At 41.5% G+C, this 12,305-nt stretch overlaps 1 protein-coding gene across 1 annotated transcript in view; it reads right to left on the reverse strand.

Moving 5' to 3' along the window:
• Positions 1 to 1,889: 1,889 nt before the first annotated feature.
• The window catches only part of TET2 (tet methylcytosine dioxygenase 2), a 66,333-nt gene continuing 55,917 nt past the window's right edge, over positions 1,890 to 12,305 (reverse strand). The window contains exons 8-10 of the mRNA XM_004703292.2: positions 11,991 to 12,128; positions 8,546 to 8,900; positions 1,890 to 6,767 (exon numbers count right to left, since the gene is read on the reverse strand). Of these exons, the coding sequence (XP_004703349.1) occupies positions 5,257 to 6,767; positions 8,546 to 8,900; positions 11,991 to 12,128 (2,004 nt within the window). The 3' untranslated portion in view covers positions 1,890 to 5,256. The remainder of the gene's footprint in view (positions 6,768 to 8,545; positions 8,901 to 11,990; positions 12,129 to 12,305) is intronic.

A 12,305-nucleotide genomic window follows, 5' to 3' on the forward strand; every position in this document is an offset into this window, starting at 1 on the left:
GCAGAGCAGCAAAACGGGAGGTATCCGGAGCAGTTTGTATGTCTGTGTGTTTGAACTATAAGCCAACTGAAGACTGAAGGGGAAAAAAAGAGCAAGTGGTCCCATGTGGCTGCGTAGCTGCAAGCATGCAGTCGTGCATGAAAGCATTCTCTCTTGGCAATTATCTCCAAGGGATACAAGAGACCAGTCAGGCCAGGCTTTGCAAATGCTAGCTCATCTGTCATTTCCAGCTGTCCCTTCCCGCCCAGCCCAAGTCCAACTGAGTGTTTGTTCCCAAGCAGCAGGCCTGTCTGTACCTTCATTTCTAGCAGGCAAGCCTCAGTGGGAACAGGGTGGTGATCTAGTACTAAAAGCTTTTGAGCTTTCAGCATCCATATCCTGTTTGCCTAGGAGAGCTAAAGACCTGAACATTTGAACAGTAGGAGAGTTCTCCAGGTGACTCAACCAGATGAAGGACGATGACCTAACCCGCTGCCATTCTGACCCCTAACAGCCCCATGGGGCAGAACAGAACTGCTTCCTTGGGTTTCCCAGAGTGTAAATGCTTACAGGATCAGAAAGCTTCAGCTTTCTCCTGAGGAGCAGCTGATGGGTTTGAACCAGTACCCTGTGGTTAGCAGTCCAGCACTTAATCTAGTATGCCACCAGGCCTCCTCAGGACCGGTGACATGGGAGGTGATAATGTGTCCTAAGATTTGAAGTTGACAGGAAATTCATTAGATCACTACTTTGTAACAGTTGTTTCTCTTAATATCCTGGCTTAGAGCAGAGTCTGAAGTGATCTCTCAGGTGATGGCGTCAAATGTTACTAAGTGGCAGTCATTCCCTATTTAACTCAAATTGATTTCCTGGTTGAACAGAGAGGGGTTTTGAGATTGGGGAATTTCCATTTCTTTTAACAATTGGGGGTGGTAGGAGGGTTGGAAATCTCATTTAACTGTTAATTATGTTTAATAAGTATGTTAAGTGTGTTTATTCTTGTGGTGCTAGGGAGTGTTTTCATACCGTTTCGTCTGTGTTATGTAAGGAAGATTCACGGGGAAGAGAAAGGGCAGAGACCTGGACAATTTAGCCTACACTCCTTGGGAAGCCACGTGGGATTAGCAAGAATGCCCACATTTGGGTGATGCCTTTCTCCTGTCCTCATGCCTGATAGATCCTTGTCTGCCTTTCTGGCAGGAAGAATTCCTTCTTGGGGAGTAAAACAGGTGTGAAGACAAACAAATCAGGAAACAGATGGCTTAAGGTGGTATTAATATAAACTCAAATCCAGAGGGCATGCTGTCAGTGATAGTTCTTACAAATGTCACACCGAATGAGCAGTCAGTCTAAGGTCAGGAGAATTGTCTGGTGGCACAGTGGTTATACAGTTGGCTGCGATTCTCAAGGTGAGCAGTTTGTAACCACCAGAAACTCCTCAAGGGAAAGATGAGGCTTTCTGGCTCCTATAAGCAGTTATTCTAGGAAACTCAGAGGGACAGTTCTACCCTGTCCTATAGGGGTCACTATGGGTCAGCACTGACTCCATGACAAGGACTTTGGTTTCTGGTTTACCTCGACTAATGACTGGAAAAATACTTTGGTCTTAATTATATGGGTGTCATCTCAAGTATAGCTTGACTCCATCAACAGTGCTGGTAGTTGCCCTCAAGTCAATTCCAACTCAGGCTGATCCCGTGTGTGCAGAGTAGAACTGTGCTCCACCCGCCGCTGTACATGGCTGTCTTCGGAGGCATCTCTGGGTGGGTCCAATCTGCCCAGCACTTAGCCATAGCTGTTTGCACCACCCATTAATCTTAAGAAAACATCTCTTCCCATTATCTTTGTCCTGTGGGAGATGACAATTGTCCAGGCACTAGACAAATATTTCAGCAAGACAATGCTTAGAGTGCATTAAATAAATATAAATTTTATTAAAAACACTCACATAGCGTTATCAGGAATGGTATAATAATAAACAGCTTTTCAAATAACCTGCATTCATTACATTACAATACTTACAGTATTTATAAACCATCCTTATTTTTATGAACAGACCAAACATTTCATGAAAATGAATAAAACTAAGTTTTAAAAAGCGTAGAAAAATGCACACAGAAGTTCATTACCTTAGTGTCAAACTGCAGAAGCTTCCTACACAAGTTAACCACTAGCTTGAGAAGTGAGCTGTACATCACTGTGCATCAATCAAGATGAAGTTTCCATTCAAGTAAAGTTGACACCACTTAGAAGCATTTTCAAGTATGGCTATATAGTCAACCTGATATTCCTATATAAGCAAATTGTACATCTGCTTCCCATTCATTGAGGCAGGTTTCATATTTACAATTAGATATTTGATATTGACAATTTGCAACTTCTTTCCTTCGCTTCCTATCTAACCTCTCCCCAGCTCCTCAAACTGCACTCCCTGTTCCTGTGGGCACGAAGTTTGACAAATGACAGTGGCAGATATAGAATCCAAATATTCATCAGGGGTGGTAAACTAAACACCCAGAAAATGGCCACGTTGTCATCCTTGGGTCCTGCATAACTGGTTCCAGCTCATGGTGACCTTGTGAACCTTGCCTAGCCCTGGGCCATCCTCACAGCTCAGCCCACGAAATGCACGAAATTTTTTTTTTTTTTGAGTTCATGAGCATGGTTTATACAAAACACTAAAATGACATGGTTTGGTGTATGCAAAGGAAATTCTTGTATTTAAAGTGGACACGACCATATTTTGTTTAAAAAGATAAAATTCATATTATAAAGACTGATCAAACTGAGAGATCTCCTTAAGACCTTACTTGAAATCTTAGTAGGCAAAACTGTGCTTTGAACACAATGTAATCATACAAAATATTGCACACCACACTTCTCAGTGCTTGGCCCCTTCAGGGAAGCCTCATGAATTCGGTGCCTGTGTTCCTTACAGGTCCAGAATGTCCTGTTGAGAGTTAACTCTTACCAACAGCCACTTGCCAAACTCCTGCCTTACAATTTTCCCTTATCAACTCAACACATTCTCTTTTCGTGTAACTGTTTTCCTGCTTAAACAGCCAAGAGAGTCCTCACACTTTTAAAATGCTTTTTAAAATGTTTACAATATAATGAACCAACAGATTTACAAAATCAGTTTTAGTTATACCAGTACATGTACAAGGAAAATTGGAGGGATTCAAGGGGCTAAATCCCCGGGGGTGGGGAGGGAAACCAACCTATTAATCTACCATTTTACATAAACACAGGTGACATGTTGGCATAAGGAGAACATGAGCTGAAATATCCCTGAATTTTTAGAACAAAAAAGGTTGAAGTTCAAGTTATACTTGCTAAGAAATCAAGTATTGAAAAAGGGTATGGTTATGTTTTTTAAACCATTAAAAAAAAAGACTTGGGGGAGGGGGGATGATGGTACACGATGTTAGAAGCTTTCACTCTCAGTTCAATATCCTATTGCCAAACTAGTGTTGAGGTATATGACAAGTAGGAACATCACTCAAACTTTTAATGAATTTTTAGCTCACATTATGATAAATTTGTAGCAGGCTGAGTAGCACCATCATGATGTGAATTCTGCTTCAAACCCATATATATATATATAGATATATATAATGTATATGTGTATATATATTTATATATATTTGATTTCTTACAATACTAAAATACTAAAGCATTGTGTTAAAAAGTTTTGTTTACAATTTAATTTACTATACAACTCTCTCATTTCTTTATACAAATTAATGATTTTAAAACCACCACAGCAAACCAGCTGCCCTTTTTATTTTTGTCTCTTTAATGAACAGATTCACACAGAACTAACCCTGTTTATTCATCTTATGCAGGCATCAGTCTGCTCAATCTTCCTGGTAATGAGGACACTTAAGAAATGACAACATCACAATGCACATAATTATCCACACAAAGGCCGACTGCCATTCCGTTGTTTGAAGAGCGTACAGATCCATGAAATAGCACAGACTTAAGTGAACTACCTTTGTTGAGTTGGTAGCGTGCCGCGATTTAATACCTGCAGTTAACAGAAAATTCTTAAAACTGTATACATTTGAGCAATGAACTTGTCATACAACTTTGTATAGAACAGTTTTACAGTAGAGCATGAGAGATGAGCACCAAAAAATGTGTTTTGTGGACAAATGTATTCCCATGAATCCAGTAAGCCCCATTTTGGATTAAACTGGCTGCATTAAAAATGGACACACTGCTCATGAGCAGAGGCGTGACAAAAAGCAAAAACATTTTCAAACACTTTCCTTATTTCTTTTAAATTAAAAAAAATAATCAACTTTTCATTTGATACTCAAAGCAAATTTTTAAAAAACGTCTTAGTACCTTAGCATTGTTCAAGTTGCCAAAGCTTAGGTAGACAAAGTGCTTCTAAGACACCATTTCAAATATTTATACATATACATGTAAGTATACATATATGTACATATATACGTTTATTGTCCTACAAGGACGTCACTGGATGAGCAAAATCCAGTGGCCTTTAAAATGTCCACATTTGGAAAACTAAACTTGTATAAGAATGGGGTCACTATGATAAAAACTTGAATGACCGGCACCCCTATTTTCAAGGGCACTGGAGTACACTGATAGCATCTTGATATAAAGGCATCAAATTTTTAACTATTAAAGACACCGTTTTCTTAGCACCATTTCTTAGAAGCATCCAAACAAATTCAGTGTTTTACAGTCTACTCATGTATGCTTCCGGTAGCTATCATGATAAATAAAAGTTAATATTAAGATTACAGTAAAAACTGCATGTTAAAAAACCAAAATTCCAGTATTTCAGTACATCGTATATTCAGCACCAGATGGTATGTTAAGATTCCTGCCACTGTAAGACTACAGTACTATGTTCCATGACTATGCAAACTCCTTATTAGTAAAAGTGGTCACAGATGCAGAGTTGTAAGAGGGGGGGAGTCACATTTACATACCATCTTATTCATAATAGAACCAGTGTCGAAAAATGCAAATTGAGACCCACTCTTCCTTACCTTCCTTTGCATAGAACGCTTTGGTCTTTTTCCTAGATGCCATCTGTGACCACTTAAGAGGAGTCAGTGGAAATTAAGTGCTCTGGTAAAATCATTTCTTTATGTGCAGGTGAGCCAAAGCTTTCCCCACCACGTCCGGTTCATCACAAATACTGTGCCCTGTGCCCACTGCCCACGCCACGAAGACTACATAACTGACAGGTTGGTTGTGGTCGTTTAAATGAGGTAACCAACAGAAAAGGTGATGTTATATGTATCTGTTGTAAGGCCCAGTGACCCGAGTGAAGGCATATGGGGATGTAGTTACCGAAGAGGGTGTGGTTATGGACATGGTCCGTTCAGTCAGCGACTTGATGAAGCGCAGGTAAGTGGGTTCTGCGGGTTCGTGCGGCTCGATCGGCTCCCGTTTCACCTTCTTGCCGTGGGCTTTCTGAGGCACGTAGTCCGGGCCGTACTTCTCACACTCTTCCTCTTTCTCCCGGGCTTTTTCGGCCATTTTGGCTTCCCAGAGGGCCAGGCCATGCTTGGGCTCATTCAAGCTTTTATGCTGATAAAATACAAGGGAGATCCTGGTGGGGTGATTCCTATTCGGATTTTTTAAGGGGGTTGTGGCGTGTAGCTCACGCTTTGCACACTCGATAAGAATTGACCCATGACACGGAGCCACAGCTACTCCCCCGATGTCGGGGTCCAGAAAGCTCTGCTCGCTGTCGGACCACACCTCGTCATTACCCTCGGCAGCAGAAGCCCCGCCCTGAGCCGGCCCTGCAGGCTGCTTCTCCTGACTGCCAGCATCGGTTACTTTGTGGAAGCCTTCGGGGGCAGCCGCAGTCCTCTCATGGATAAGCATTTTCAATAACCCATTGGCCGTGTGGGAGAGCATGTCGTTCTCCTTGTTTTGGAGATGCAGACCATGCCGAGAGCTGCTGAGCATGCCAGGAGCTGCGCTGTAGTTATGGATGAGAGGAGAAGGTGGAAAATGCTCGCCATTTTTACAGTCAATGTTTGGATTATTCAAATTGGCTGGTAATCTAGACGCAACTTCCATGAAGTGGCCATCCATCTCATGGGTGGAATAAGGAGGAAATGGCCCTGCATGGTGTACATTTGGTCGAATGGTACAGCTGCTGAAGGCATCCCCCTGTATGTTTTGGTTTCCATAACTCAAGTATTTGGAAGAAAAACTCTGGCTATTCCCAAACCGTTGCTGGTATAAGGTATGGATGGGTGGCAAGTTTAATTTAGAGATGGGGTCTTGACTTGAATACCTATAAAGATCCACAGGCTGAGACTGGGAAGAATAAGGACCCAAATATGGCGCACAGTTGTCCACTGATACATTTCCATTGCACTGATATGATGGATACTGGTTATTCTGATTCAAAAGCCCAGGATAGGTGTTCATAGGGTTAGAAGAATGGAAATATGATCCGACATTTGGGGATGAGGTGGAATAGAGGTTCATTGGGTTGGTACTCCCGTACATTTCTGAAGTGTGTGAAGAACTTGTATATGAGCTAACTGGATTGGGCCGTCTCATATAGAGATTGGTGGGTCCAGAAGAAGAGTAAGAATTGATAGAGTCTGACTGTGGGTTACTAGTCAAGGGGTGATGTGCCTGTGGCTGCTGCTGCTGCTGCTGCTGCTGCTGCTGCTGTCGTTGTTGGGGGGGAGGTGGCGGCGGCGGCTGCTGTTGCAGGGGCTGCTTCTGTGGTTGCTGGGGCTGCTGCATGACTGGTCCCGAAAGCCGCAAGAGTTCTGTGGACAGGGGTAAGAGAGGTCACGGGAAAAGATGGAGATGATTATTTTATGAATGGTGAGAACCATTCCCAGGAAGACTCGGCAACATTCATCAAACAAGGAAGGATAAGAGACAAGGCCGTGGTGTTCTACACGGTCTGGCAGAATTTTGTGTATCTGGAATAATATCCATAAAAACAGTACACCGTACCACATTCCAAGCCTGTGGTACAGGTAGGTATGGAACTGAGGGGATTGAAACAGATGAGCTGAAACAAAATGGTTACAAATTGTTGTTCGCAGAACACATGATCGGCTCTTTAAGCCCTCGTTTAATTGTTTTCTAAAAAAACTTTTTAAAAATTTATTTGAAAAAACCCCCACAAACCTTCAAACCATGCAGAAGCCATTCTAGAGAGAGCGTCATATTCTCCACAGCTTTTTTGTCCCTGAGCAGGCCGTAACCACCCCCAGTCAGAAACAGCATCTCCCTCTGAGACTGTGTCCCGACACTTCCTCCATTAGGCGTCCCTTCCTCTTGGAACCCTTTGATGGCCCCAACTGCTAGGTTCTTGCAAAAACCACTAAAAACATGGATTAAGTCAAGAATGGCCATTCTGTACTATCTCATAATTATCCGATTTTAGACCTCCTGCCCATACTGCATAGTTGAAGTACAGAGTTTATCAATTCAATTCATTTCTTCATGGCTTAGCATTGACTGCCGTTGCTGAATAACTAAAATAAAATAAACAAACATAAGATTTGTTATGGAAAACTCAGCAGTGCTCTAAGAGAGAGGTGCTTTCATTGACATGCTTTCTAGAGAGGAAATGCGCAAAGTTATTAATAGGATGCTGAACAAATTTTCAGATTTGTAAATGAAACCTTCAAATGTCATACTTCTATTTCATGACCCTGGTTTTTTTTTGTTTTTTTTTTTTTAATTATATGGGTTAGGAACAAGCCAGTGAAATTGAAATGTGACCCTGAGTATTTAAGTAAAAATTTATAGTCTCAGAAACCCAATGTAGGGTCGTTACTAGCCCGAATCGCCCATGAGTCAGAACTGACTTAACGGTAGTAGATTTGGGTATGAGTGTTTTCAGATTTTTTCCTGGTTTTTAGTTTGTTTAAAGGAAATAAATGGTGGTGAACAGGGTGAAGTCAGCCAGTTAACAAATGCTTGGTAAGCACCTTTAGCATATTGTGGGACTACATTAGATAGTCCACTTAAATCTCACTTCTCATTCTCTCCCTACTTCAATGTAACTCTTGTTTTTAAACTTTGGCAATAAATGAGATTTTAATTTTAAAACTCTGGAGCTATAGTTGAGATATCATTTTTTCTCTTTCATTGTCACGGCTAGTCACCAGATCCTACTGCTTTTCAGTTTTTTAGAAGATTCCGTACCTGCGTTTCCATTATGGCTTAATTGCTCCCGCCAAAATTCAATCTCTTATTATCTCTCTGAAGGAGCCCCGGGGGTCATGCATTAGGTTGCTCTGGCAATGCATATTTTGGTCTCTGGTTTGGTTCACTGAGTCTTGTCTACAAATAAATGAACTCCCCTACAGCTAATCTGGCCTACTGACTACTTCCATCATGAAAATACAACTTAACCATTTGTCATAAGGCAACATTCAAACGTATCCATCAAGCTGGAGTTAGTGGTGCAACATCTCATTCCTAACTCAGAGCCAAACCTGGCCCTTGTCAGTTCACACAAGACTCTGACACAACGTTTAATCACACAGCACACCTCTCTATAGGGTTTCTCTCACACTCAACTTACCTGCCAACTGTTTGGTTTGGCTTGCATTTTCGGTCTGTTTGGTACGTGAGGAAGCGGACTTTTCCTTCTCGGGCTTATGTGAGCTGTTCTCCTGAGAGGAGAGTCTCTCGGCCGCAGCTTTCTTGGCTTCTTGCTTCCGTTGCCGGCATGTCTTGACTGGCTCTGCTAACATCCTGACTTTACGCCGAAAAGAGCTCAGGACCTGAATGGCACCGGTCTGTTTCTTCTCCTCCTGAGCTTCTACGCTCCCGAACTCATCCACATCAGACACTTTGTACAAAGGCAGAACATGAAGCTGCTCGTCCCCAGGTTTTCCACCAACTCCTCGATTGTCTTCTCTGGTGAGGGTACACACCTGGTGTGGAGATAAAATAGCAGTGGGAGTGCACGGTTTCTCCTTCGTATTTAAATGTGTGGTAGTGGTCTAACCTAACTGGTACAGATTAGTGGCACGTGCTTAACCATAAGATCATGCATACAGAAACAAAGAATATGTCACAATGGTAAAGGAGTGAACGACTAGTCACATGATGAATTTAGTTTACCTGTGCGAATCAGCCCTTCACATTAGTTTTTGACTAAGGGGGAAAGCAATACTGCTAACAAAATGAAATAAAGCTCCCCAATTTTCACATTTCCACAATAGGATATGATATAAACAGAGTCTGAAAGTTTAATGGGCTTCTCTGTTCTTGCCTAATCTCATGCTCTCAAACACCAATAGGTGCCAAACCTTTCTTCATGGCTTGATTTTTACTACAGGATGAAAATCCAAATAATGAGAAGGTGGTGATATGATAGATGTCACTTATAGGTAACTTAACAGCGTTTCTACCTTGCCTTTTCTTCTTCTCTATTCGTGACACTCAACTATCTTCTTCTTCCTGTCACCACCACCCCCCACGCCAATAGCACTACACACATAAAAGACAAAACCCAAAATTCTCTGCTAATTTAATATACATTGTTTCTTTTGCTAGCAACAACTATATATATTTTGGTACACGATTACTTGTTAGAGTTTAACTAATACTTGATTTTGGTGAATGGGGAGAGTGCCATCTTGCTTAAGCTGCAACACAAAGTAATAAATCATCAAAAGATACATTTGAAAGAAATTTGATCATAATTATGACACAGAGGCCCTGGTGGTATAACAGTTACGTGTTAGGCTGTTACTTGCAAGGCCAGAAGTTCAAAACCACTAGCTGCTCCATGGGAGAAAGAAGGGACTTTGTAGTCCTGTATAGAGCTATACTCCCAGAAACTCACAGGGGCAGTTCTACCCTGTCCTACAGGGTCAAGCACAAGTTGGCATCAACCTACCTAATGGCAGTGAGTTTAGGTTTCTGGTTTTAGCTTCTACACATACCACAAAGACAGGGTTCCACATAAGAGTGATTAGAATCTTAAAACTTTGTGAGCAGCCATCTAAAGTACAAAGTACAAAGCCAACAAACAACTTCAAATATGCAAAGAAAACAATTAATCCAAAGGACTTATAGACCATGTAAATCCTAGTCTCCATTAATGAGCCCAGAAAATAATTTGACCCGTGAGATTAGTTCCATGATATCTGGCGTGAAATGTTGACATAATATATTCCTTTTTTTTTTTTTTTAAACATTTTATTAGGGGCTCATACAACTGTTATCCCAATCCATACACACATCAATTGTGTAAAGCGTATTTGTACATCATTTCTCAAAACATTTTCTCTCCATTTAAACCCCCGACATTAGGTCCTCATTTTTCCCCTCCCTCCCCGCTCCCCCCTCCCACATGAGCCCTTGATAGTTTATAAATGGGTATTTTGTCATATCTTGCCCTGTCCGACTTCTCCCTTCATCCACTTTTCGGTTGTCTGTCCCCCAGAATATATTGCTTTCTTCAGGCACTATTAAACCCCAACTCTAATTTCTGTCATTTCCTAGCAAACGACACTGTCTCCTAATAATGAGCAGGTGCTCGATTGACGACCAGTCATGACCTCAGGTGTCAGGGTGGGAAGTAGGACTTGTGCTTGCTTCCATAGATGAGAGGCTGGCAAACTATGCCCCGTGGCCAATTAGCCTCACAGCTGGTTTGTTTGTTTTTAATGGCCAGCAAACTGAAGAGTGGAATTTACATTTTTAAGATCATTACACAAAAACCAAAACTAAAACAAACAAGAAAATAGCAACAGAGACCCTGTGTGGCCTGCAAAGCCTAAAATATTGATATCTGGTTCTGTGTAGAACAGGTTCTATGTTTTCTAGCTCTTCCATGTAACCATATATCTTCTTTGTTTCTCAATTAAAAGAAAGAAAAAAACCCTTTCCACTAACTTCTTCAAAGTACCTCAGGCTTGCCTACCACCACCCTGAAATTCCTTCTACCCAGTAGATGGATTTAATGTTAAGCTTCTATTTTTCATTTTATGCCACATGGGTCATCTTCTTTAACCACACCAACATCTACAATGATTACCCATTTGACTAATTTACACTTTCTTGAATTTCTTAAATCTTTCATTCTTTACTCTGCATCAGCCTTCTCTATGAAAGCACACACCCTGGACCTCGTCACCATAAAACATTGCTCGTCCCTAAGATAAGGTGACCAGACTGGCTGGACAGTCCCGATTTTTAACAATGTTTCCTGCGTCCCACGGCGTTTTAAAAAAGTCCCAATTTTTTGGAAAGAATGCACGGCAAGCTAGGGTATACAGTTTTCGGCTGCCATGTGGCTTTTTCGCCAGGATATGAGTTTTATCAATGGTGTCCTGCTGGTGTCCCATTTTACCAATGATAAAATCTGGCCACCTTAGCCTATGACCTCATTCCCCTCCCCCATTCTCCAAAGGCTCCCATTAGCACAGGCCAAGTCATTTAAAGCCACTGGAAGATGTACTGTTGTTATGTGCACTCTGAGCCACTATTACCCTTGCACTTCTCATTGGTAGTCTTTCTGCAAAGTGGACAGTTCTTTTGGTTTGTGTAAGCTGCTTAAATCACTACGGAACACTGTCCAGGTAAAGTAATGAAAGATCTGCACCCGGCGTTGAAAGGCAACTCAAAATATGGCGGCCATAACCGACTCAGCCACACCAGTGCTTTTCAAGACGGTACTGGGTTGGGTAACATTTCATTCTGCTGCACACAACTCATCAGAAGTCACAGCTGACTCATTGGCAACTAACAACAGCAGAGGCGGCAATGCATAGCCAGCGGCTTACATGAGTACAAAGATTTTCAACAATTTTTATGTTTGTCAACAGTCCTCCTGCAAAGGAATACAGTACTACCTATACCAAACAAAGCCAACAAACAACTTCAGTTCATTCACCAAATCATTTGTGTGTGGTGACACTTGCAGAGAATACCTTACTTTATTTAATCCAATGTACTAACTTCCAACCTTATTCTTCAATTGGTGTTGCTACCCTGTCCTCAGCCCCACTTACCAATGTGCTGCCATTCTGCATGTTGTGCAAGTCTCTATGGGCATGAGCACAGAAGTCCAGACAGCAAGTGAGCCCTGAAAATGGCCGGCCTTCCATCAATCCCAGACGGCAGTCCAATGCTCTCTCTTCATATTCAATCTGAAAAATAAAAATAAATACATGTGTGTAAAGGGGGAAGTCGGTTATTTAAAACTTTAAAATGTGTTTTACATCCAGATATGCAACAGAATGGCACAATATAGATCAAACACCTTGACAAAAAGGGTCCAATACTTTGCAAAGTTTTTATCTTATATTATTGAGGTATAATTGATA

This window comes from Echinops telfairi, unplaced genomic scaffold, assembly GCF_000313985.2.
Source record: "Echinops telfairi isolate 266 unplaced genomic scaffold, ASM31398v2 ScPeMD7_7468;HRSCAF=8506_0, whole genome shotgun sequence".
In the NCBI taxonomy this organism is placed as follows: Eukaryota; Metazoa; Chordata; class Mammalia; order Afrosoricida; family Tenrecidae; genus Echinops; species Echinops telfairi.